Source organism: Pseudopipra pipra, chromosome 8, assembly GCF_036250125.1.
Source record: "Pseudopipra pipra isolate bDixPip1 chromosome 8, bDixPip1.hap1, whole genome shotgun sequence".
NCBI classification, from domain to species: Eukaryota; Metazoa; Chordata; class Aves; order Passeriformes; family Pipridae; genus Pseudopipra; species Pseudopipra pipra.
This window is the reverse complement of record NC_087556.1, coordinates 24,264,892-24,290,938: the sequence shown is the minus strand read 5'-3', so window position 1 is coordinate 24,290,938 and position 26,047 is coordinate 24,264,892. Positions and strand designations below refer to the sequence as shown.

General features: G+C 50.7%; 2 protein-coding genes across 12 annotated transcripts in view; one reads left to right on the top strand and one right to left on the bottom strand.

Moving 5' to 3' along the window:
- Positions 1-446: 446 nt before the first annotated feature.
- SFXN2 (sideroflexin 2) lies at positions 447-7,546 on the bottom strand. Of its 11 annotated transcripts, none has more exons than XM_064663183.1 (12): positions 7,499-7,546; positions 6,551-6,723; positions 6,073-6,243; positions 4,854-4,952; positions 4,621-4,696; positions 4,458-4,543; positions 3,690-3,750; positions 3,552-3,618; positions 2,944-2,993; positions 2,586-2,635; positions 2,302-2,349; positions 447-1,896 (listed from the first exon to the last, which is right to left on the bottom strand). In XM_064663183.1, the coding sequence occupies exons 2-12, from the start codon at positions 6,709-6,711 to the stop codon at positions 1,797-1,799; spliced, it is 969 nt and encodes a 322-aa protein (XP_064519253.1). In that variant the 5' UTR covers positions 6,712-6,723; positions 7,499-7,546; the 3' UTR covers positions 447-1,796. The 11 variants fall into 11 exon arrangements, 8 of the variants coding, with proteins under 8 accessions (XP_064519253.1, XP_064519251.1, XP_064519250.1 ...); XM_064663181.1 differs by lacking the exon at positions 7,499-7,546 and adding an exon at positions 7,228-7,371; XM_064663180.1 differs by lacking the exon at positions 7,499-7,546 and adding an exon at positions 7,228-7,354 and having other exon boundaries at positions 3,546-3,618.
- A 105-nt stretch (positions 7,547-7,651) lies between these two features.
- ARL3 (ADP ribosylation factor like GTPase 3) overlaps positions 7,652-26,047 on the top strand; it is a 30,342-nt gene continuing 11,946 nt past the window's right edge. The window contains exons 1-5 of the mRNA XM_064663175.1: positions 7,652-7,749; positions 17,743-17,886; positions 19,013-19,129; positions 23,221-23,271; positions 25,236-25,421. Of these exons, the coding sequence (XP_064519245.1) occupies positions 7,747-7,749; positions 17,743-17,886; positions 19,013-19,129; positions 23,221-23,271; positions 25,236-25,421 (501 nt within the window). The 5' untranslated portion in view covers positions 7,652-7,746. The remainder of the gene's footprint in view (positions 7,750-17,742; positions 17,887-19,012; positions 19,130-23,220; positions 23,272-25,235; positions 25,422-26,047) is intronic.

The window sequence follows — 26,047 nt, the reverse complement described above, 5'->3', positions numbered from 1 at the left end:
TCAAACTCAAGCTGCTCTTCTTCAGGGTGGGAGAGGCCTCATGGCAGACCCAAGTTAGCATCATGCAAACTCTGCCGGGCCAAGAAGATAAACAGCACCATGGGTGTAAGAAGGGTCACTCAGTGTCATCCCCCCAATTCCCACAATGGGATAAGTGTCACCATGAGCACAGCACTATTGCCTTTTGTCACTTCTCTTGGGACTGTTTGCAGCCCCAAGAACCATTTGAGGAATGCTGCATTGGATGCCCAAAGATTTCAGAATTCATGTCAGCCCTTACACTCTTCTTCCTTCTCCTGGCCCCTGTGCTGACCCTCACCCTGGTGCCTGGTCAGTCACAAAGCCCACACCTTTCCCTTTCAAGGCAAGCATGAGACCCACATACCAACCCAGCCCAGCCCAGGGAACCAGACACAAAGAGACCAGTCAGGAGCAGACCCCACAACTGTTTTTTAAAAATCATTGCATTTATTTTTCAACCTTCCTCTGTTGTTTGCAGTGCTGGTATTCAGAGCCCAAGTTAATACAGCTCTGTGACAAGAAAGACAAGTAGCTGCTGGAGAGGGTCCAGCAGAGGCCATGAAGATGATGAGGGGTCTGGGGCATCTCTCCTGTGAGGAGAGACTGTGGGAGCTGGGCCTGTCTGGGGAAGACTGAGAGAGGATCTCATCAATGCATATATATATTGCAAAGGCAGGTGCCATGAGGATGGTGCCAGGCTCTTTTCAGTGGTGCCCAGCGACAGGACAAGGAGTAATGGCCATGAACTAAACGACAAGAAGTTCCACTTCAACATGAGGGAGAACTTCTGTGCACTGAGGGTGGTAGAGCACTGGAATAGGCTGCCCAGGCAGGTTGTAGAGTGTCCCTCTCTGGAGATATTCGAAACCCACCTGGATGCCTTCCTGTGTCACCTGCTATAGGTGACCCTGCCTTGGCACTAGATCATCTGCCTAGGCAGACTAGATGATCTTCAGAGGGTCCCTAAAAATTGTGTGATTCTGTGACACCTGTGTCTTCTTCCCCCATCTAAGGGGGCATAGAGACAGCTGTGCCCCAAAGCTGCAGGTCCATGGTCCTACTTTGGGGACAGTGAGATGTGGGACAAGGGTGACAGCTGGCTTTTGCGATCAGAGGAATGAAAAAATTAGAGCTTAAAAACCATTAGCTATTTCTTTCCTGGATTGTGGCAATTGCAAAGTGAATAAAACCTGAACCTGAGAGGAAGGAAGGCATAGTCCAAGCACTGGCCTCTGGACTTTGGGATACTCCCTGTGCAGAGGGGACAGATCCCTTCATGCCTGCCAAGGCACGATCTAGGTCTTGGTAAGAGGCTACTGTGGAGGTTTAAGGCAGGAATGTGGTTTGATTGCTGGTACAATGGCAGGACAACTGCTTTCGGAGGTAGAACTGTGCTTTGAGCTCCAAGTGAGAGAGCCTGATGTCTTGTGGGGCCAAGTCCAGTGACCACAAAAGGCTAAGATGGGCTGGGCAGACCCTCCTGCACTGGGCCAGAGGAAGGCACAGGAAATACAGGCATTACTCAAGGCAAGAGGGATGTGGGGAAGCACAGACACAGCCAGCAGCAGATGGGGGAGGCTCAGGACAAGCCTAAGTGCTGCAAGCTGGGCACACAGAGCCAGATTCTGCTTCTCCAGTGGAAGGAGGCAGCAGAGAAGATGCTGGGCTGGGGAGCAGATCTGGCTGGACTGTGCTTCTGATCCCTGCTCAGGGGACACGGTACTGGTGGTGGCAGGGGGCCGGAGGGGTGTGATGGCTCCTGAGGTGATCTCCTTTCACAGTCCCTTGTTAAAATAGACATACGGCACTTTGTCCCCGTGCTTGGCCACAATGCTGTCACGCAGCTCCAGCTCAAGGTCAGCCAGCGCAAGGGAGCTGTGGGGAGACGGGGTAGACACTGAGACCTGTGATCCTCCTCCCCAGCCACCAGTCAAACCACCCTCCCTTCCCATTGCCATTTGAGGCCCTCTGCATTCCCCGGGATCTTGAAGGCTCATGTCAAGACCCACCACCCATCCCTGGCATCCACCACTCTGAGTGCTGGAGGGCAGCGAGCTGCCCTTAGAGCTGGGTGTCCCATTGCTCCCAGCACAGAGCTCAAAGAGCAGGGCAGGCACATGCTCTCCTGCTGCCCTGGGCACCAGCATGCACAGGAAAGCGCTGCCTTGAGTTGAAGGGTGGGTGTCCATCATGCTTCTCCTGAGATGGGCAGAGAAGACCTAGGGGAGGGGGAAGTCTCCCGAGGTCTCATGCAGGAGGGGGAAGGAGTGTGACAGGTACCATCTCTGTGGGAAGAGGGCACAGGCTGCTGGCACCATGAACAGGAGGCTGTGGGACAGAAGAGCCAAACGTTAGTGCTGGGGATCACAGCCCATATGCTCCCTGGCCATGGGGATCTCAGCCCAAGAGGTGCTGCTCACACCTCGTGACTCCCAATAACTGGGAAAAGCCCCAGCTGAAAGGCAAGGCTTTGCATTCCTCTGCTGGGAAAGAGGTATTTTTTCTAGCATCCCTTGGAGCCATGCTCCAGGCACCCGCAGGTGTTTGAGCAGTGAGATACTTACAAGCCCCCGCAGAGCAGCACCTGCAGAGGCCCGTGGAGAACCCGGATTCGCTGCAAGGGAAGAGCTGGGATTGAGTCCCTGGGCCTCACCGCAAGCCCTGCTCACAGTGTGGGCAGACTTCTCCCCTCAATGGTGCTGAATGCCCAACGCCTCCAGTGTGCCACCAAACCCTGCAACTCTTCCACAGCCTCTCCATGTCACTCGAGAGACCTTTGGTGTATCGGTGACTTGAGTAGGGGGCAAAGCAAGCCAGGCTCTGCAACCCCCGTTTCATCCTCTGCATCTTGGCAGCTGGGAAGCAGGGCTGGGGCACTGCAGAACCCACTGGAAAACTGTGGCAGGGGAAATGTGAGCTCACCTGCATGAACGTGAATTTCTCCAGCCGCTCCATGATGATGGGCAAAATAACTAGGTACAGAGAGAAAAGGTCAGGCTCTTCCTGCAAGCCAGCCTGCAGGGCTCTCCCAGCAGCACTGTCCACCTGAAGGCCATGGCAGCAGCTGGTTGTGCTGAGGACCACTGGGTGTTTGCTCACAGCAAGGACCTTAACCCACACACATCCATCACCCAGGCAGCATGGTCCGTGCTCCTCATGCTCCTAATCCCTCCTGCTGGGCCTGTGGCATGTCAAGGGTCTCATGAGATGAGGGGATGCTGGGCTGCAGAGCGAGGGGCTAGGGCCAGAGAGCATGAGATGTGTCCTTGTGGGGCCAAACTGCCATGAGAGCACCCCATGTCCCCCACAGGCTGTGGGTTGGGATGAGGAAGCCTGGGGACTTGGGGGACTCCGATTGGAATGGCAGGATAAGGAGATCAGCTCCATTTGTGGGATGAGACCAAATGACACCTGGGATGCAGTGCCACCCTCCCTCTTCTTCATGGGGGAAACTGAAGCAGGGGAGGGCAAAGTAGTGGGTCCCAGGGGAGTTCATGGTCCAGTCCTGCACCCTCCTGCCTTACACTCACTCATGCCTGGTGCTGCCATGGTGATCCTGGAGACCACAACCTGTGCGATGCCCTTCACTGCTGCCCTCTGCAAGCAAAAGCAGCAGGTGAGCCCCTGCAGCGCCGTGTTCCAGCCCAGACCTCCATCCCCAGACTCACCCTGGAGCGACCGAGCTCGTTGTTGTCCCCATCTGTCACTGTGATCCCACTGATGATCTCTCTGAAGGGGACAGGCAGCCATGAGTGGAGGCCAGGATGGTCGGGAAAGCATAAGAACACAGCAGTGGGGTGAGGGAGTGCCAAGGAGGTCCTCTGTGCTGTGCTGGCACAGCAGCACCGGCTGCCCCTGGGGCCCGGGGCTCCATCACCCCGGGGTGCTGTGGTCCCAGCCCAGCCGATGCTGCCATCTTCAGGGCGCAGCTGCGAGCAGGATCCAGCCGTGCCAGGGACTGACACTGCTTGGGACCCGCAGCCAAGCCAGGGGACAGTCCCTCACATAGCCCCCCACCTCCCTGCGCTGCAACTTGTGGGGGACCCCAAGCAGCAGATACAGGTCTCCGCATGGGCCCCACCTAGGGCGTACCAGCACCAGGATATCATGGACTGGGGCTCTCCCATCAGCACACACAGGAGACCTTTGGGTCTGAGGGATCTTCCGGCCCAGATCCCAGAACAGCTATCCTCAGCCCAAAATCCCCCTCCTGCTCCAGGCAGAGGCTGAGCCATCCCACCCGGCACCCTCTGCCAGAGACACAGCACTGCAAAAACACAGACTCCTGTTCACCCCCCCCGTCCTCCCACCCTCTTCAACCCTTAGGGTGGGAATCCAAGGCGGGGTGACCAGGCAGCCCAGGAGCCCAGCTGCCACCAGGTTGCCTTGGGAAGGAGCTGGGTTCCTGGAGCTTCCTATCTGCACCTGACACTTACTGTTGCCGCATCATGGGGATATTGATACAGTTGGCAGCAGCCACAGCTGCGAAGGGGACCCAGCGGGCCAGCAAGGGGGGTGCTCGCTGTGGGAGACAGACTGGCATCAGTGCAGGACGGCAAGATATGCCTAGCTGCCCCACCTAGCCCCAGCCTGGCATACCTTGGTGTAGAGGTTGAGTCCCACTGCGGTGGCCAGGGCTGCACCGGTGGCTGTGACATAAGCCACGCCGATTTGCCTGGACAGCGATTTCCAAAGACGGGAGAGAACAGAAACACCAACTCTGACTCAACCCTGTTCCTTCAGTACCCAAGACGGGGCATAGGTGATCTTTACAGGGTCTCCAGGGGGGTGTCAACATAGAGGGTCCCTATTCTGTGCGTGGGATCACTCACCTCAGCGAGATGGGGGAGGCAGCGTTACGGTTGGTGTAGTTGACGAAGGCATTGAAGGACTGGTTCACCCACTGCCAAAAAACCACAGCAGGCACCGTCCTGCAGAGGGAAGGGACCAGGAGAGCACACGAGGGCTGTCACGGATGCCTGGCCTGTGCCTGTGGCCAGGCTTGGCAGTAAGCCAGCCAAGATGCCCTCAATATACTTGTCATGGTGACTCCAAAAGGAAACTGAGGAACCCTGGCAAAGCCATGAGCCAGTGGCAGAGCTGGGGAATGACCCAGGAATCCTGGCTGCCCTAGGGCTTTGGGGATCACAGGAGGGGGTCCAGCCCTGCAGGGCACTTAGGCAGGAGTGGGAGATGCAGCTCTCAGCAGGGCGGCAGCCATCCTGCTGGGCTGAGATAAGCCCAGCTGAGATAAGCCTTTGTCAAAGGGAGCAGCAAGGAGGGAACACATGGGGACAGAATAGGCTCTGGGGGACCAGGGCGCCTGGGCTTCTACTGGTGTCTCAGGAACATGGAAGTGGGGCAGGAAGGGACACAGGGAGATGTGGGTCTGAACAGGCTTTGGGATGCAGGAAGGTGGAGATGGGCTGAGAAGAGGGTGACCCATCGGCACTGGGAGAGATGCCATCCAGACTGGACCTCATCGGCAACTGTCAAACCAGTCTAGCAAAGAGGGGTCAGATTGGATGGGGATCCAATGGGAAAGGAAGTGTATGATCTACATAGTCTGGAGACAGGATTGCTCACCCCCCCAGCAGCTATTTCAGCAGGTAAATGCAGGGAGCTGTCAGCAGGGGCTGGGGATGCTGAAGCAACCTGGCCTGGGGGCAGATTTGGTTCTCAGTTCTGAGGACTGCTATGGTCTGCAGACCAAGAGCAGCAGCCAAGTAGGACTTGGTTGCATTAATCACTACAGGAGCTCTGGGAAGTGCTGAGCTGAGCTCAGTGTGAAGTGAGACCATCCTCAGCGATGCCAGAGGCCGAGGGGATCTGTGATGCTTCCACCACAGGCTGGGTGCTGGGGACAGGGCACAGGGACATGCATGGGGCTTGGCCATGGGACACAGGCAAGCACAGCAGCCATGGGCATGCCTTGGGCAGTACCCAGCCCCAGAGGAGGCAGACTGGCCACACTCCAGCCATCAGAGGACCTCTTGAAGGGCTGGGGGCTGTCGCAGCTGTGTCCCCAGCCTGGCAAACCCATGAGCTCACCGATAGAACTGGAGCATGAAGCCGGTGATGGCCATGCCCCCTGGCACCTGGAAGGACATCCTCCCGATGAGGTTCATCTTCTCACCGCTGTCAGGGTGGAAGGCTGAGTCGTACAGCTTCTTGGCATAGAGCAGCTGCTCCTGGCTGCTTCCTGGTGGCACCAGCCCGGCCCTGCAAGCCCAAAGCCTATCGGGGAAGCTGCACAGACCTGCCAGCACCTGGCACTGCCGGAGCACAGAGCCCCAGGCATCATACATGAAAGGCAGAGGAAACGTCTCCCATGAGAGATACATGTTACAGCTTAGGGCTCCTGGGAAAAGCCTGGGAAACTCTCCCAAAACTGCCTCCAGGGGATGTTAAGTCACAGTGTACCTGCTTGCAAATGACTGCCTCCATCCGCCTGCAACACTGCAGAATGGTCAGGTATGGCAACAGGCACAGGGACGGCACTTGCCCTGGCTGTACCTCTGCCCCTCACCTGCAGCCTTCCACCAGGGCCTTGGCCCGGTCCAGCTCCTCCTCCGGCACCAGCACTGTCCGCGGGTCGGTGATGTTGAGGAAATGCTTCAGGCGCCCCACAAAGGTGCTCTGGTCCCAGCGCGGGGCGTCAATGTTGAAGCCAAGGGGAACAGTGGACATTTTGCTCTGGGTCTGTCCAGGGGAAGAAGGTGGCTCAGTCGGATCCTGCCTTGCTTGCTCATTGAGTGCAGGCCTGCCGTGGCCACGGGAGCGGTCAGATGAGTGAGAGCCAGGGCAGGTTTATGTTTAACGGGATAGTTGGACTTTCAGCAGCCCTGAGCCTGGGAGCCTCCTGCACCCCTGTTGCCAGCAGAACACTGCAGCGAGGCTGCTCCTCCATACACCATCCCACTTGCATGGGGTCCCCCCACTTGTGCTGCCCCTCAAAGCACCCAGAACCCCCTCCTTGGGGTGGGATATGCTGCACAGCACTGCAGGGCCCAGCTCGCCCCTTCCAGGGCTGCACAGCCCTGCCCTGTGAGCACTCTGTTTGGGAGAAGAGGCCGACCGTCACTTGGCTATTACCTCCTTTCCAATAGTTGTACAGTGCGATAAGATCTCCCCTAAGCCTCCTTTTCTCCAGGCTAAACACCTCCAGCTCCCTCAGCCACTCCTCATACAACGTGAGCTCCAAACCTTTCACCAGCTTCGTTGCCCTTCTCTGGAAGGCACGGCCCGGCACAGCACAACACGGCTCGGCTCGGCACAATCCCAGCTCGCCACGGCCCGGCCCGGTTCAGCTCGGCTCTGCACGGCCCCGGACACCACACCCACTGCCCAGCCCAGCCCAGCCCAGCCCAGCCCAGCCCTGCCCAGCCCTGCCCTGCCTTGCCCCTGCCCCGCCCCTCCCGTCCCGTCCCGTCCCGTCCCGTCCCGTCCCGTCCCGTCCCGTCCCCACGTGTCCCACCTGCGCTCCCCGGGCCCCTCTCCCGCCCACATGTCCCGCCTCCGCCCCGCGCTGCGGCGCGTGGCCGCCCTCAGCCAATCACAGAGCCCAGAGCGGCCGCGCCCACCTCCCCTCGGGGGGCCGCCCTCGTACGCATGCGCTCGTTGGAGGGCCGGGCCACGCTCAGGCCCGGCCCCCCGGCGCGCGCACGTCGTCGCGCGGGGCGGGTGTGACGCAGTTGCCCATGGTAACCCCGGGCCGCGCCGAGGATGGTGAGCGGGGCGGGGGCAGCGCCGGGCCGGGCCGGGCCCGGGGGGGCGCGGGGCACGGGGGGCCTGAGGGGCCGGGGGCGTCGCCACTGCCGCGGATCGTGGGGTAGTGAGGGCCGGAGGCACCACCAGGGGTCTGTCGGGCCCGGCTGGGGCCCAGGGCAGGCACTGGCGGGCCTGGGGCCATGAAGGGGTGTGCCGAGAGGACGGGACCAGGAGTATGGACCAGGAGTATTGCTCGGTGATGCCGGGCAGTAGGGCACAGGGCAACGCGCACAAGCTGATGCAGAGGAAGTTCCACTTGAACTTCTTTACTGTGCGGGTGACCACGCACTGGAACAGATTGCCCAAAGAAACTGTGAAGTTTCTCTCACTGGAGAAATTCCAGAACCGTCTGTATGCAATCCTGTGCCATGTGCTCTAGGGTGTCCCTGCTTGATTAGGGAGGTCGGACCAGATGACTCGCTGTGGTCCCTTCCAGCCTGTCCTGTTCTGTGATGCTGTGACACCCACCCGGGAGTCTGGCAGTCCTGGGATCTGAGTGCCCACCTGGGCAGAGTGCGGGGTGCCAGGGACCTGGTGGGGCAGGGGTGTCTTGTCGGGAGTGGGGGGCCCTGGGCTGTGGAGGTTGGGGACACCCAGGCAAAGGGATGGGAACAGTGTAAATTTTTGGCCTCCAGCCGTGGGAAACCCTGGCTGGGGCCCTGGCAGGACACAGAGATTACAGGGGACATGGAGAAGGGAGCTGAGTCCAGACAAGGGCAACAAAGCTGGTGAAGGGTTTGAGCACAAGTCCTGTGAGGAGCAGCTGAGGGAGCTGAGATTGTTTAGCCTGGAGAAAAGGAGGCTCTAGGGGGGACCTTGGCGCTCTCTACAACTACCTAAAAGGGGGAATGTAGCCAGGTGGCAATCATCCTCTTCTTCTAGGCAACTGGTGATAGGATGAGAGGACATAGTCTTAAGTTGTGCCAGCAGAGGATTAGATTGGACATTAGGAGAAAGTTCTTCACAGAAGTGATTAGATGTTGGAATGGGCTGCCCAGGGAGGTGTTCAACAAAAGACTGTACGTGGCATTTAGTCCCACAGTCTAGTTGATGTGGTGGTGTTGGGTCGTAGGTTGGACTCAGTGATCTCAGAGGTGTTTTCCAGCCTAATTGATTCTGTGAGTTGGATCTTGACAGGGGCTGGGAGACCTGAGGATGCTGTAGGGGGATGGGATCAGCCTGCTTGGAGTTGATTCAGTCAAGGTCTGGAAGGTGTAATGGAGGGTTGGGTGCTTGGGAGGGCTGGGGAGCAGGATGGCAGTGGCCCATCTGATCTGAGGAGGGAAGGAGCAATGGAAGAGCCTGGCAAGGATGGAGGGCAGCGTTCAGGGATTGACTATGAAGAGTCTAGGACCATCTGTGGCTGTAAAGGGACACTGGACAGCCCAACCAAGGTGGGAGGAGGCCACCCTGTGACCTGAATCCTGGCTGTAGAGTTCATGAGGGTGAACTTGGTGAGGTGCAAAGGCTGGTTGTTGGTAAACAGCCTTAGAACGGGAGTTCAGTCATGGCAGAGAGGGCTGGATGAAGGGGTTGCACGTTCAGGGCAGACTGAGATAAACTGCTCAGAGGCTGAAAGAAAACTGCCTGTTGGGTGGGATGGACAGTCTGGTGAGTCACTGGGAAAACCCAGTCAGTGTTGGCTGGCTAGGATAGTTTGCTGGGATCTTCTGTGCTCTGGGGTTGGGGAGATGAGGGACAATCTGAGTTGAAAAGAAAAAATAAGAATACACTGGGGGAAGGGATGGGAGTGGAGGCTTGATGCTGATGGGAGAAAGAGAGATCCCAGGGAGAAAAGAAGTGTTGGAAGAGAGAAATGAATTGTTTGAGAGGTAGCAATATGGATTGAAGAAAGAGATTGGAGTCTTGGGTGGAGGGCAATGCTGGGATACAGGTAAGGTGGTGAGAGTACACTGCAGTCTGAATTGAGGTTGTGGGAAGGTTGGATGATGGACCAGGGTGTTGGAAACATCTTGGGTTTAGATGCCAGAGTAGTTGGGGTGGGATGCTAGCAAAGTCCAGTGAGGACTGGACTGGGTCTGTGGGTGAAGGGTGGTGAGAGAGAGATACTGTGGGTGGGGAGCAACTGCTGAGGATGCAGCATGAGCAGAGAGCACAGGCAGAAGGAAATAGCAGTGGGAAAGGAGCTTTCCCAAGGGCACAGCTTTATTTTGTCCAGGAGCCCTCTGGACTCAAGCTGGATTCATGCAAATGGACAGCATGGGAGGAGGTATAAGCAAGAGCAGCAAAGGCAGCTTCTCATCTTCACTGGGTTAATTCTGGCTGCATCCTCACCTGCTGGGCTACAGAGAGGGAGATTGAGATAAAGCCTGTGGGATCTGCTCTATTTCAGATGAGTTGGTGATGGAGCATGTCACACCAGACACCAAAGCCATCACAGGATGGACATCTGCTGTAAAGATGAGGGCAGCTGCTTCCAGCAGTGCAGTGCTTTGTAGGACACATTTGGCCTGCAGCTGTCAAATCTGCTCTTCTGCCTTATGATGTCCCGATAAGCTGGTATAGTCTGGGATCTGGCTGCTCTTATCCAGGCGCTTTGTGTGTGGAGAGGGCGGACTGGGTGTTCTCCAGCGTTCGTGTTATTTGATATAACATTTTACTGCCTCTTTGTCTGTTTTTCATTTCCGGGAGTTGTTTTTTGAATTGTAGCCTCTCAGGCAGGGTGGGTGGCACTTTGAGGTGCCTGGTGGACTGGCTGGACTGGCAGGAGACTGCACTGTCTCTCTAGATTCTCAACTTCCGCTAAAACAGAATTATCCTTCGTGGTAGAAATTCTGAAACAGCAGCAAACGTATTCAAAGCAGCTGTGGCAGCCCCGGGGTGTGGGTCAGCAGTCAGAAATGATCCAAACAGCTTGATGTAACAGTTTACTGCTTGTCATCTGAGCTGTGGTAGCTGCCCGTGGACGTGTTCTGCCGTGTCGTGATTGCATTGGGAGGCACTTAAACCCCCTTCAACAACTGCTGGCTCCAGTAATGAGAGGGTTAATGCTGAGGTTTGAATTATTTCAGTATTCATCCACCTGAGTAGGTACAGAGGGGAAGTGTCTCCTTCTGCAGAGCATACCAGCATTTCTCACAGCTGTGGGGCAGGGGTGGTAGAAGGTCATAGGTAGAGCACGGAGGGAAGGATGAGCATAAAACTGCATAGCATGAGAGACAATGTAGCGCTGTAGTCTTTGGCACAGTTAAGCAGCATCTGTGGTGGGCACACAGCAAGGGCAAAGGGAGGCTGCTACATGGAAGGTTATGCTGCTTTCCAAAGTTTAGGAAATGCTGTGTGAAGCAGAGCTTGTGGCCTCCTCATCACTGTAATAACAATCTTTACCGGGAGAGATGGTATGTTATTGATAGATACTGGGGCCAGAGGATGGCCGGTGTTTTTCTAAAACCATTGATTGAGGATGACATCATTATGTCAAAACCAGAATTGTCAAAGTGTGGCCCCGTTTTACAGTTGAGGAAACTGAGTGATGGAGTGTCTAGCTGATACTAGGCAGATCTGGTAGAGAGGATGAAATACCAGCATAGCTAAATGTGTAGTCAGGCATTTTTCTACTGGTCTTGAGCTCATGTTTCTAGGAAAACCAGCATTTATCTCTTGCCTACTGTAGATGTACCTCGTATCTAGAAATTCTTTTTTTTGTCCCTTGTTCCTTAGCAGTAAGGCTCTATTTAAAAAGGCCCCATTAGGAAAAAAAAATGCTTTCAAGGGTTTTAATAGTGCCTTACTACTTTAGTTTCCCAGTACAGTTCCATGTCATGTTTTTTGGTTTATTTTACTGATTGCTGAGAGGTTGATAGGAGAAACCACCTGCAGATAGGAGAGTATATCAGCCACTGACCAAGACTTTGAAGTTCTAAAAGCAGACAAAGACTGCTGACATCGTCCAGTGCTGGGCATTGGCTTTTCTCTGTGCAGGGCAAAATGCTTCCTTCAAACTTGCTGAAACCAAAGGAGATTGATTTTAATTATGAAAAGAGGATTCGTGCTGGTATTGGGTAATGTATCAAACTGGAAAGTGCTGTGTGACCTCTTTGACAGAAAACTATGTTAGTAGGTTTGAGCTGAAAAAACTCTGTAGGTGACTCGACTCCATTAAATTTTGGATTTCAGTTCAGGAAAGAAAGTCTGCATTGAATGACACCATATGGTGGAGACATGCAGCAAGCAAATGATTTTTTGGGAGTTTTGCCAGAGTAAGAAGTATTGAATAAACTGTGCTCAATAGATTAATTTACTTCGGTTGTATTTTGAAAAAGACTGGGTGATTTTATGACCATTAGTGACATTTGCAGTTCTGCAGCCGAAGATAAAGGTAATCAGACGTCATTCTTCAGGGCACCAGCTAATCAGTGCAGTTGTCAGGAAGGACTCCCCTCCTCCAGCTCTGTGTGTGCAGGATTGCACCCTGGATGACAAATGTAGCCTCAAATATCCACTGCGGAAGGCAGAATATTTGGCTCAACTAAGCCCCTCGTCCTTCCCCATGTCAGCTTCTCCTGTTTGACTTTCTGAAACCATCACGTGCACCCTCTGTCTTTAACTTACTCTGTAAAAATGGTGAACTGCTACCATATTACTTAATTAAAAATAAATTGGGGCCCAGAGCTGTGCTAGGTACTGTGCAGGCAGAACATGGAGTTGTTCCCCATGCCATGGAAATACGGTCTGTCTGAGGTGAGAGATAATCAAGCGATATGAGTGAGGAGAGTCCAAGACAGGTTTGAACTTGACATGTTGGCTGCCTAAACCTCATCAAGGATTGTAGGTGTGGCAGAGAAGGAATTAGCAGAAGAATCATGAGGTGATTTTATGGATATTTTGTGAAGTTTCTCCCACGGTGGTAGGAAAGGCACAAAGGTTTGAGAATACAGCTCAGCAGTGCTGGGGGGCAGCTGTGGGGAGACAGGAGCCGCTATGGCAAATGTGCTTGGCTGGGAAGAGCCTTGAGAGTGAAGACAGGTGATTTGTGGTTGCAGCAGTGGGGAGGAGGGTATCTGTGCAGGGGTGTAGGGATGGGGGAGATGTGGTCACAGTGGCAGGCTGAGCTGCTGAGCTTTGTGGCTGTATTGCATCTTGGTGAATTGATTTGATTCTACCTAAATATCCACATATAGTAGATAAGCAATTGCTGGTGACTAAGGGTGGTTTTATTTTAAATTCATTATCTGAGCTTTGTGGCTAATAAAGTTAAACAGAATACATTTACGTCTCTTTCCTAATAGGAATCAACTGTGCTCTACAGCAGCTTGTGGGCCATGCTTTTTATCCATGCGCCATGTATCCAACCCTCAGTACAAGGGGAAATTGTTCTTTCCATTATGGCTTTATATTGCCAATCTGATACAATATTTAAACAGATTATCTCAATGCTCTGTTTGTCCCAAACCAATTTTTGCTTTGGCCTATAAAGTGAATCTTCCTTTCAGTGGCTTCTGTGGTACAGGATGTAGTTACATGCATCAACTAGTTCAAAAGACCCATATACAGCATGGATTTAAAGCTGAATAAACCCACAAAACCCTTAGCTAGGACTATAAATGTCACTGTATTTTTATATATGTCTGCCTTTTTTTTTTTTTTTTTTAAAGAGACTAGGATTACTGCATGCAGCTATAACTGAAAGTCTTTTGATAATTCGGTGGGTATTTTAAACCTAGCAATGATATCTTTTCATAAAACCACACATCCCTGTTTTCTGAAGGATGCTAATAAGATGGTTAGCTTTTCTTTCATGCTTGATGTGTTTGAGTGCTCCTGCCCATTTGGTTGCATCTCAGAATTTAATGCCCCACTCTGATTTCACCGTAATTGTCAGGAGTCTCTTTTTCTTATTGTATGTCCCCACTCACTGTCTGGAAAATGCAGTCTCCTCATTGCTGACCCCATCAGTCTGTCTCCTCATGGTGCTCGTAAGGAAAACCCTCTCCACCAAGGACAAAGATGTTTTTAAACAAGCCAATCTGATATAAAGCATAGTTTGCTTAACCCAGAGGTGACCAAGAAGCGATTGCTGGCGGACTGTGCCCAGCCTTGAGGTGCTCTGTCTGGCTGCCCTTCTCCAAAGGCTGTGCACGCTGCCATGCTGTGCTGTTCATTATCTGAGCAGCGTCTGCAGTTCCCTTCTCTGTTACAGATGCCGCAGTCTGCTTAGTTTTGTGCAGATGACACACTGCCCTTACAGTCCTGTGAGTTGTCTCTGCAGCTCCTCAGCCAGCCAACATCTCAACTGTTCTGCTCAAGACTTGTCCTCCTTCTCACCCTGGACACCCCAGTGAGTGAGTGCCACTGGCCTGGCCGTCCTCCCACTGCTGGTTAAGTTGCAGCACCGAGACATTACCTGCTCTGCTTCAAATATCTGCTCCTGCTCTGTTGCTTTTGAGCATCCTTTTTGCACAGATTTTCCCATTTCATTGCTTTCTATCTGACACCTCTCATCAATAACAAGGGGTTGCTATCTGACTCTCATCAGCCCAAGTTAGTTTCAGCATTGTGTTTGTGAGCAGAGAAGTGCTGGTCCATCGGTGTGTGTGTGCAGCAAGGGCTGCTTGTCCCACACAGTGGTGGCATGCAACAGGGAACTAGGCTGAGTTATTTTTTCCAGTCTACTAAGCTGTCAGGAAATGCTTTCTGTCTTCCTAGCCAGTGTGCTCATAAGACCAATTACAAAAAAAAAAAAAAAAGAGAAAAAAAGTTAGAAACCCATCTGTGCATGACTTTTCTTAGTTTTAAATCTTCTCTAACTACAGGGATAATGCTGGGTTCAAGTTTTAAATACTATTTACAGAATAGTAACAATCATAGTAACCAATACTATTATTTGGCTCTTGATTTAAGTTGTGTATACAGGCCATGTAACCTATGCCGGCAGCTACTGAAATAAAGTCCACTTCTCTATGTTGGCTTGCTTGTATTCCAGCCTTTTAAATCAGCTTACTTTATACCTTAGAGAATACTTTTATTTCTATATATATCTTCTCTTCTATTGGCTACCCCAGATAATCCTGTGATCAGCCATGCAGCAGTGTCACTTGAGTAGAATATGGAACGATGCTGATCGTTTTCTCATAGGCTGTCATACTAGCCCAGAAATAGCATCCATCTACAATGGGAGAAGCTCTATTAACATTTACAACTGTTCCTCTTCCCGACCCCTGAGAATTGCTCCATGGTAGATAAGCAATACTTTGTAATACATTTCTTTGCGCTCAATATTTTGGAGTTGAATTCTGAAATATAAAGGCTCCTAATCCTGATCTGCTCTGGGATACACTGCTCTACTCTTAGCAAGTGGTGCTGTGAATAGGATTAGCATTTCAACAGCTTCTTTTTTTAACTGTGAGCAATAAACTAAAATAATAGGGCCTGATTCAGAGCTCTCCAAAGTCGGCAGTAGTGCTTTGGCTGGTGTGCATTGGCTTTGGGTCAGGCCTATAAGAATGGGAAATTTAGTGTTTCCCTGAAAAGGAAGGAGAATGTGTGAATTTTAGAGTTCCTGCTCCTATGGGTCTGTCCACACCGAGCTGAAATCCATGGATTTACAAGCCAGCAAACACAACTGTGAATTTGACAGCAGGTGAAAAGAAAATGTGTTGCTAGTCATAGAGTTAAAACTTGTGCTTTTTAATGATGTCAAGAGCACTTAGGACATGCATATAAACATGTGAGCATTAAAGGTATTTTTGCTGCTCTTCTTTTCCTCTTCCCTCCGACGTGTGGAAGTGCATACCATCATGGGGCAGAACGTGGGTTGGGCACTGTGGCCAGGGAGATGAGCTGTTGGGCTGGGAGGGTTCACAGTGACTGGCTGCACTGAACGCAGCCCTTCAAGTTCATTAGCCACGGGTCCAGGGGTGAGAGCCAGCTGTGAGCATCTGGCCCTCAGGGCCCAGCACATGGTGATACAGCTCTGTACACTTCAACTAAAAGGAGTTTGGGGATTTACTGTGCCTGTACCAAGCAGAGCCCAGTCCTGATTAACAGCTCTTGAGCAGGGCCTGGATTCCCAGTTTTTTACCAGCCTATTTATCACATATGAGATAGGTGACACCCTGAGCCTGCTTACTGTGTGTTAAGACTGCAGTTTTTCTGTTCTCGCATGAGCTCTGAATTTCTGAACCTCAGCTTTCTACAGTGCTTTTTAAAAGCACAGCAATGGTAGCAGTCCTGAGACTTTGTACAGATATCCTTCGAATGCAGTTTTACCAAGTTCCTTCTCTTTTCCCTCTTTCTTACACGTCACACGTATTTTGAGCTGTGGCTGATAATTAAATGGAAAACCGATAAATTAATCTGAAATTGAAAATGCTTAGAGGGATGGATCGAATGTCACATGTATTTGAATCTCTGTGCATTATTGAAAGCTTTGGTATCATGACCTGTAGTGCCGTGTCCTTTCCAAAGCACTCCCCACCTTGGAACAGTGCAATGAGCAGTCAGAAGCAGCAGTTTCCGAATGGATAAGGTGGGACTCTCCCAGAGTGGGCAGAAGGGCACTGCTGGAGACGGGGGATGCATTGCAGCAGCGACAGTTGTACTGCTTCCTGCAGCTCTTTATCTTGAGGACAAGTTTCTGATTGCCACGATCTGGAGGGGATCAGGAGCAACCTTCAAGGCTCAAATAGTCCTTGGCTCCCAGCAGGAATATTTAGAGGGTTCAGTTCCTCATAGCAACAAAGCACTTCATGACATTTAACTGATTACACCCTTGCAGGTCGACAAGAAGCATTGTCTCCATTTTGCAAATTGGAGAACAAAAAAGCTTGAGAGATGGGCCCTGTGGGCTCAGGTTTCTGCTGATAGTTGAACTTTCTTCCTGGTTCTGAGGCTCAGAGTGCTTCAACAAGGGAATTGTCAGGGAGATAGGTAGCAGGAGTGCTCAGGGCTCCAGAAGGGGCCCTTAGAGGTGTATCCCTCTCTTGGATTTTCTCAGGCAAATTAGTTGCAAGAGCACCTGCGGCGCAGGACAGGGTCTCAGTGTGGTGTGTGCTGCTCGGGCTCTGAGGAGCAGCTCCTGACAAGCAGGGGCTGCAGAGCAGCCCAAGGACACCCAGGCATTCGTGGTGTGTCAGCCCACTCCTGTGCCCTTGGCTGCAACTGCCTGTGGGGCTGGGCAGCGAGAGGCAGGTGGAAATGGGGTGATTTGCATCTCTTGGTTACGTGCCAGGATCCGGAATATTTTTCCAGCAGTTTTTGAGAGGTGCAGGTCTCCGAGTGGTGACACTGACAAAAGCTTGGGTGTGCTGCTGTAAGGTGCCCATTTGTAAATGAGCTGACCTGGATATTCTGTTTCCTAATCCTGAGTGATACTGTCAGCTCAGAGAGCTGAGCCTGGCTAATGACTGAAATCCACTGTGCTTTTCTTAGTGAGGATGTGTGGTGATCTGAGATAGTTGTTAAGTGCTACATCCTGAGAATCAGAACTGCACGTGCCCCACGGGTCCAGGATGTTTTAGACAGATAAACAGGGTTTGAGTTGACCGGGGAGTTACTATGAAAAGAACAATGTCAGGTACATAGTACCCTGCAGTTAACTAGGAGGGAGATTAAATTAATGGTGTTTTCCTTCTGATAAAGATAATGAAGAGCTTGCAAGGACTTGGTTTGCAGCTCCTACACATGGTGTGTGTAGGCACTGTCTCCCTGGCACAGGGAATGCCAAACAGCTGTGTGACAAGAGCAGTGCAGCCAGCAGGCACCTCACTGCGTGACATTTGTACTGTCTGAGACCTCGTTGATACTCTGAGATGAAAGAAAATAGGGGGCAAGGGGAATGGGAAATTAAATGGGAATAGGGACTGCAGGAAGGGATTCAAGATGTCCTGGGATCTACCACCCTACAGAGCCCATTTCAAGGGAGGAGGGCATGACACTGAGGGAGAGAGTCCAGGGGGGAAATAAATACTATGATCTCTCTTGTGGATTTAGGGTTTACTGTCAATCCTGCGCAAACTAAAAAGCACTCCGGACCAGGAGGTGAGAATCCTCCTCTTGGGACTGGATAATGCAGGCAAGACTACACTCCTGAAACAGCTGGCATCAGAGGACATCAGCCACATCACACCAACACAGGTGAGGAAGGCCTTTACCTCTCAGGGCAGTTCTTGCAGTCCCACCTGCCACCTTATACAAAGCACTAATGATTCAACAGAGTCTTTCAGTAAAAGGGGGAGCAGCTGGAGCCTGGTGCACCATTAAGTTTGTGTCTTTTCTGCCTAAGAGGCTTCCTGAAGGAGCCAGAGAGCATCAGGCCAGATCTGTCAGGTAGTGCAAAAGTGGATGAGTGCTGTGGAGTTCTGCAAAAGGCTTTTGGGTCATGCTAGGGTTGCATGGATTTGTTCCTGTTGTCCTTGCCAAACAGGGACATGTACAGTGGATGCTGCAGAACTGGGCAAGCCCCTGTCTCTTTGCATCTTTCACTCAGCCAGCTCCAAGGGTCCTGCATATACCAGTGCTCCCTCTCTAATGCCTCTCATCCCCTTTTGTTGATCCTGAGGGTTGGGGAGAGGGATGTCTCCCATCAGAAGCACTGCAGCATCGCTCCAGAGGAGGTTGCTAGAGAGCTATGGGAGATGCTTCCCCCCACCCTGTAGCTGCCTCCCAGAGCTCCTAGCCCTGACACCCCAATTCCAAGCCCCAATCCCCTGGGTGGTGTGGCAGCACGTTGCCAGCCCACGCCACATCCTGTTTTTCTACTTGAATGCACTTTCAGTTGGTGCTCTAATTGATGAAATGGACCCTTCAGACGTGCAGCTGTTGCTCTTTTAAGCCTGGCATTAGCTGTGTCGTGTCGAATTGAGCTGAGACCTCTGGCTTCATGTTAGCTGTGACTGTCTACTCAGCTTTCACGAGCTCAACCCTGCTTCTCACAGTGCCCTTGTTTTCTCCTTATCTGCAGCTCTCCCACCTCTTCCTGCACCTACACTGCTACGCCTTCCCAGGGCACTAACTGCATCATATGTCTCCATAGCCATGACAGTGTTAACCCTTGACCCAGGAATGCTGGCAAACTGATGGTTTGGCGGCTGTGTTTGCTTTTGCCAGTGTCTCTCCAACAGCCGATCCATCTTTGTGGCTGCCCAGCCCATCCTGCTGCACGTTGCAGGCATGGGATATATAAGGTGTTAGTGTCTGCCTGTGAACATGCTCCAGCCGTTCAGGCTTATGCTCTATGTGGCTTTGTTTCTGCTCTTTCCAGGGCTTCAACATCAAAAGTGTACAGTCTCAAGGCTTCAAACTGAATGTATGGGACATAGGTGGACAGAGGAAGATCAGGCCATACTGGAGAAACTATTTTGAAAACACTGATATCCTTGTGAGTATTGGCTGCAGTTGAATGCTGTGTTCATGCAATGGCTTTCCAAGGTCTCAGCCAGAAATTCAGAAACAAGTAATGTAATGTCCCAGTCCTCAGCAACACCATTGTCATTGTAACAGGAGTTATTCTGAGCGAAATGGCAAGATCGGTTGGGTGCAGTAAGAAAAATACAGTAATGTTTGGAGAAATCCTTCGGTTGTATGTTTTTACTTTCACAGGATGGTGCTGTTTATAGCCAGTTCCTTTCCTCTCATCTCAGTCTCCTCCAAATGAAAGAACATTAATAACTTGTACTTTACCCATCTATAGCTCCTTTCACCAGAGACTCTGAAGGCCTGTCATGGGCATTAGTGACTTAAGCCTCGTGTGTAAAGGTAGGTCAGTATGGTGTCCTTGTTTTATAGGTAGGGAAACTGAGGCACAACAATTAAATTCTGTGTCTGCGTCAGATAGGAAAGCTTCTGACTGAGGGACACAGAGAGACCCCTTGTCTTTTCTTTTGCTCCTTTAATCATAAGACCGTCTTTTAATGATTTCGACAACTTAGCTGTAATTACCTTACAACTAGCTGCAGATGACTACAATTATATTTACAGTGCAGAACCTTTGTGTTTCCAAGCCAGACCGCATTGCCCTGGGACCCTCCAAGTGCTGTCTTGACCAATTTCAAAGATTGCCTCTAGCCTACAGCCAGACATGCCAGGATGAAGGCAGGCTCGGGGCTCCAGGCCTCTCCCCACCCCAAGCAATGTTGCCTGTGGGAACAAAGAAGAGGCAAGGACTGCAGGGCTCCCATGGGAAAGCAGAAAACTCTCTCGGAAAGATGCCCTTTCTCCCTCCTGTTGCTCACACACATACTCACTATGTGTCGGGAGCTTCAGTGCACTTCCATGGAAGTATCAGCGCAACTAGGAATAGGACTCTCTACACTAAGGCTCATGTCCAGGTGCTGAAAGTCCTGGCTGTGCCTGGAGGTTTAGAAAACATTGTCCAAATGAAGCTGTTATTTAACCGTGACTAATAAACCCTTGGTAATCTCCTTTGCTGATCACCCTTTTTGAGCCTTAATTTGGAATCTGATGTTCAAGGGCAGCCACCACTGCATAAACCCAGTTGGTTGTTTTTGCAGAGCATAACGGAGAAATCTTTCTAGGGAAGAGGTCTGTGTTTGAGAAATGAGTGTTGTGCTCCTCTGTGGCCATTGAGGAGAGAGACATGGCGTGGCTGTGAGGTGATCGTGCCCACTGAGCTCAAGCTCTGCTGCTGTATGTGGCAGGGAGGCAGTAGGTGTGCGGATCAAAGTCAGCCCTGCAAAGCAGCAGATCTGGGATCTCTGCCTGCTGTGGCAGGTGCTCAGGCTGCAGAGACTGCACAACCGAAAAATAGTATCTGGAAAACTCTGCTGGCAAAGGCAGTGAGCTACACTGGCCTGTGGGCTTCCACCCTTCCCAATGTGTGCTGCATGGGAGGTGCAGAACAAAAGGTGAATTTGAAGATATCTTCAATCACAATTGAAGATGAAAGTGGCTGTTTTCCCTGCCCCCCTCCCACCCCAGTTAAAGCAATGTACAGAAAAAAACCTTCTTTTCCTATAAGTAAGAAGACAGGTAGATAAAAGCAGAATCAGTTTGGGGGAAACAGCGGTGTGAATTCAGAGAAATAGCTGGTGCAGAAATGGACCTGAGCACCCCTGCCTGCACTCCATGCTGACACCCAGTCCCAAACTGGGAGATGTCAGCATGTTGGAGCAGTGCTTTGCTATGTCCGTACACACCAAAACTGGAATCAAGTATGTGCTGATGGCTTTCTCTGTCTTCTGCCAGTCCTCACCCCTGTTTTAGCCAATAATTTTACCCTCTGACAAACCTGGTGCAGGCTGTGCATCTTTAAATTGAGCCAATGTATCCCTCATGTTATTTCTTCATCCAGTCCTATCACGTGCAATTTCTGCCCAACCCACTTACTCCAGGTTGTGTTTTGGCATGTTTCTCAAAGGAGGTATCCAGCTTTACAGGGATTTCTTTCTCAAAGCTCCATTCTCCAACATGGTATTCAAACTGGCAAACTATGCTACCAAGCACCACAGCCAAAAATAGGCTCTTGAGTGGCCCTGGCCATAGAAGGACATTGGAGATGAGGTTACACTACAGTTCCCAGGACCCCCTGCTTCTCTCTTCTCCTAAACTGTATTGCACAAAACAGAAAGAACCCTCTAAAGAGTATTAAAAAGCAGGAAGTGATTACAAATTCAAATCCATGCAGGTGCCTTTGAATGAGAGCTTGGTCTTGCATCACACACCTGTGATATTTGGAAGCTTAACCCAGGCAAATAAGGTGTGGATATCTGGCTGATTGCATATTCAGACAGGCACCTGCAGCTATTTGGCACAGTGCTCGCTGGTTTGGAAGTAGGCACTCGGCACATACTTTACTTTCTCTGTGCTTTTGTTGCTTTTGCCCTGAGCACAGTTGTATCCAGTTCTCATCTTGCAAAATAACTCCATAGCAAGGAACAGAGCGGTGCAGGAGAAACCCTGGCTGGTTGGGACTTGGAGCTCTTCCTTCCCAGTTAGAGAAGCACCGTAGTCTGGGAGGTGCTGCCTTTCAATTGAGAAGTAGCACTTGACCATTGCGTTCACGTGTCACTGAACTTCCCCAGAGATGTCCTGAGGGAGGGCAAATGACACTCCAGTCTCACCCCAGAACACAACTGCAGCCCTGCAGCATTTTTTGGTTTGTGTTTCCTACCCCAGATGGGATGCACAGGGGTATAATGCTTGGCAGGGGCGGAGAGGATGGGTGTAGCTGATACAGTATTGGTGCACATGCTTGGGATCACGTTGCAGGGAGGGGCTGTGTGTCACGGTGTGCCCACGGCTGTTCCCCATCACATGGCACCGCGTGCGTGCACTGCTGACGCATCCCCACGCAGCTGCGTCCAGCCTGCCGCGTGTCCCCCAGCCTCTGTCACTGCACATCAGCCCCAGGTGATCTGCAGAGGGGTCTGTGAGGTTTGCTGGGTTACCTCCTCAGGCCTGGCATACAGATCCTCCTGCTGCGTGTTTGGTCCTATTTCAAACAACTTGAGTGCTGCTCATTAAGGGAGTGCCTGTAGTTTAATAGATATTGCTGCTAGAGATCTTCCCTCCCCCTACTATTTGGTCGAAATTATCCTGGAAGCGTGGAGTCTTATGCTGAGACTGCCTGCAAGGATGCCATTTATCTTGATGGCGGGGTGCTGTGCTCATCTATTCCCTGAAAACGAGGCTGACACTTGCTCCCCGTAAGCCACCAAAGAGCATGCAGATGACATGCTAGCAGCTTCAATCACTGCTGATGGGGAATGGCAGGGACTGGAAGCAGAATGCTCAGTGTTTGTCACCAGTCCTGTCCCTGTCTGCCATCCCAGCATCCTTCTCCTTCGAAAACCTTCCTGTACCAAGCAATTAAAAAGGCATACGAGGCTATTCTTGCCTTACTGAGGTTTCCCATTTTTTTTTTCATGGTAACTGAAAATGGAGTCTTACAGGATGGATCAACCAGCTCCAGGATGCTGCAGTAGGATTGCCTGACGGAGAGGAACTTGATGTCTCCAATACATTCCTGTGTCCCCTGAGTGCTATTGTGTGCATTGGTGGCTTATTGAGGAGGTGATGCTGGAGGGCAGCATGGCACAGTCACACCAGTGTGGTGCTGGTACACTTTGCTGGGGTGAAAGAACATGTCTAGCTCCCCAGATTTTGCCCTCCTGCATTCAGCTTCAGCTTGTAAGCCTGTCATTTGAAACAATACCAGAGGTCTCCTATTCTCTTTAGATAACAGAGGCTATGAAGATGGTGAGTGCATCCCCAGTACTGCCCCCATCTCCTTTCTGATCCTACCCACGTGGCTGCCCACTCCCCCAACTTTCAAAGAGGTGGTTCCTCTCCTTTCAGAACATCATGAAGTTTTGTCAACATTTGCTATAAATAAGAGCAAGGATCTTTGTGCCCAAAAGCGTAATTATTAGGTTCAGCTCACTTAAGCACGTGCTACTGTGGAAGAGTGTCTTCTGGGAAGAGTAACTTTCCCTGTCATTTCTTTTTCAGATCTATGTCATTGACAGTGCAGATAGGAAGAGGTTTGAAGAAACGGGTCAGGTAAGTTACTTATGCCCAGCTTCCTTTGAAGTAACTCAGTGCTCCTGAGTGGCCCTTGCTCACAAAAGTTAGAAAGAGGATTTTGTTGTTTATGAAGGAAATTTGCATTTCAAGGGACTTGCCTTTCAACATCAATGCAGATTATTTTGGTAGATGTGAAACAAGGAAAATAGGTAGCCTAATTCCGTTTAAATAGAACAGTTTTCATTAAAGTTATACAATAATAGCAAATGGAGCCTAATACTGAAAGCAAGAACTTCTCTAAGTCCTTTAAATGTTGCCAAACCAAGACCCCGAGGAATCCTATTTTCTTATTTACAAAATTGAAATGGAAATCATATTGACTTGATTGTCTTTTGGATGTAATTGAAAAAAAGCTAGGAACTTTCTAACTAGGACTGGCCAGAAAATAAGATTTCCGTTTTGCAAAGTTTTGATGTTTTGTAACATTTTATGTTTTAGGATGGAACAACATTAGGACTTTTGAACTTTCTTTTGTAAAATTCAGAAAGTGACAGTGTCCCAAAATAGCTAGCAACAAATTTACCCCCAAAAAAGGGGAGATTTAGATTAAAGCCCTCTGTTCTGCTTGATTTGAAGAAGGTACTTGATCTTTTGCCTCTCATGTATCATGGACACACCCCAACAGCAGAACTGTTGGTTGTTCTAGGAATGGGGGCAATCTTCCCCTCCTGGAGCTATTTCATTTTATATAAGTAATTAAATATTCCTTGGGCAAAAGAGAGGGAGAGGAAGCAGAAGCTTTTAGAGCGCTTGCCCGAGTCAGGTGGAGTCAGCCAGGACCCCTCCTCATATTTCCACAAACACTTTTGGTTTCAATAAATCAACTGTGTCAGATGAAAGACCTATTTTGTTGAAAATTCCCAGCCAGCTCTGTTTATAACTCCATTCTCTCATCCTGGTTTCCAAACCAAACATTGCTTTTGGGGGGATGGAGTCGTATTTCCACTGCAGTTTAGCATCTCCCTGACTGCACTCATTTAATCCAAAAGTTTCTACCCAGTGGATAAAGGATGTTAGGACAGTATCTGTGAGCATGAGACCTTTCCAGCTAAATAAGGAGCCCATAAAAATCTCATGCACTCATCTGTCTGCAACACCAGCAGTCCCTACAGGTTCAAGTTCTGCTGAGTTTGTCATATGTTCCCATAGGGAAGTGACTTGAGGCTGGGTGCTTGTTTCACGAGAGACCCTTGCACAACCCTAGGCATGAAGTGTTTTAGCCATCATTGATCCACTGCAGATTCAGATTCGGGCTATTCAAAAAATCTCTTTGAGTCACCCGTTTTTGAATGAGCAAACCCATTCTTCAAGATGCCACCCAAAATGTGTGCCATGCATATGGAGCCAAAATCCAGCTAGTAAAGCTGATTTAGTTTGTTTTCACCTAGCCAGTGCCTTCAAAAGCATAAGCACTTTCTTGTGGGAGGGAGATTTCCATTTTGGGGCAAGGGGGGAAAGTCCTCTATTGTTCGAACTGCAGTGTATAAAACTTGGAACAAGCCCCTGAAACTCATTATTAGCAAAGATATCAGGGCTGGTGTCAACGGTTGCTCAGGTACAAATGCCAGTCAAGCAATAACTTAAGACAGATTCCTCATACTGCCAATTTACATGGGTTTTGCTGTTTCATCAGTTTTGGTCTCCTGGGATCAGGAACTGGTAAAACACAGAGTTGTAGCCTTTAAGGCAACTGCTAATTTCAGACCAAAATGAAGATTTTTCTAACCTGTAATTGGAAGAAATAGCTTTTGAACCTTGGGCAGAGATGATTGTATACATTTTTGGTCTCTTATAATAAGATCTAGGTTTCACTGGAACACACTCTTCTAGCATTTGCCCTAAATATATTTCTAATTAGAGACAACCACTGGTGGTTGAAAGTTTTCTGCCCTTCCCTCTCTCCATCTTCCCCCCACCTCACTCCCTTGTAAATGACACAGGAGTTGGCTGAGCTTTTGGATGAAGAAAAGCTTAGTGGAGTCCCCGTGCTCATATTCGCTAACAAGCAGGATTTGCTGACGGCTGCCCCTGCTTCGGAGATTGCCGAGGGACTGAATCTACACACAATCCGGGACAGAGTCTGGCAGATCCAGTCTTGTTCAGCTCTTTCAGGAGAAGGAGTACAGGTGAGGCTCTGGAGAAGGCTTGCTGTGCCAGCAGGCCATCTGTAAAAGATTGTTGATCTGCAGGGTGGGGCTGGACCAGCTGCCTCACCAAGGAGGGTCAGCACAGCCAAACCCTTGCAGCGCAGAACGCGGGGCGTGTGTGTCTCATTGCCTGTGCAAAGGGAAGGGAGAGCTATGGGCCCTTGGGATGCCTCCATCCCTGGGAAAGGGGAGAGTGATTGCCTCCCCACCCAGGAGCCCTTGGCTGGGCCAGATGAAGACATTGATTTATTTTAAAGAGACTGCTGTCAGGTTAATCATTCTCACAAAACAAATCGTCTTTTACTATTAACCCCTTTGACTGTTACAAGTGTGCACTCTAGAAATCTGATTTACCTTCACTTCTGATGTCATTTGGCATTTTGCTCAACCCAGGCGCCAGAGAGAAAAACTGATCAATTTTTCTGATCCAGAGAAATGCAAGAGTTGCACATGGGGCAAGGGCACTTCTAATGACAACATGTGGGGCAGCAAAAACCCACCAAAGGGCCTGAGCTGTGTCTCTGTGCTGAACTGTAATAGCTGTGTCCTGGGCTCCTGTGCTGCAGCCAGTTCCTGCCGTATAGTAGCTCTTTGTAATGTAAATG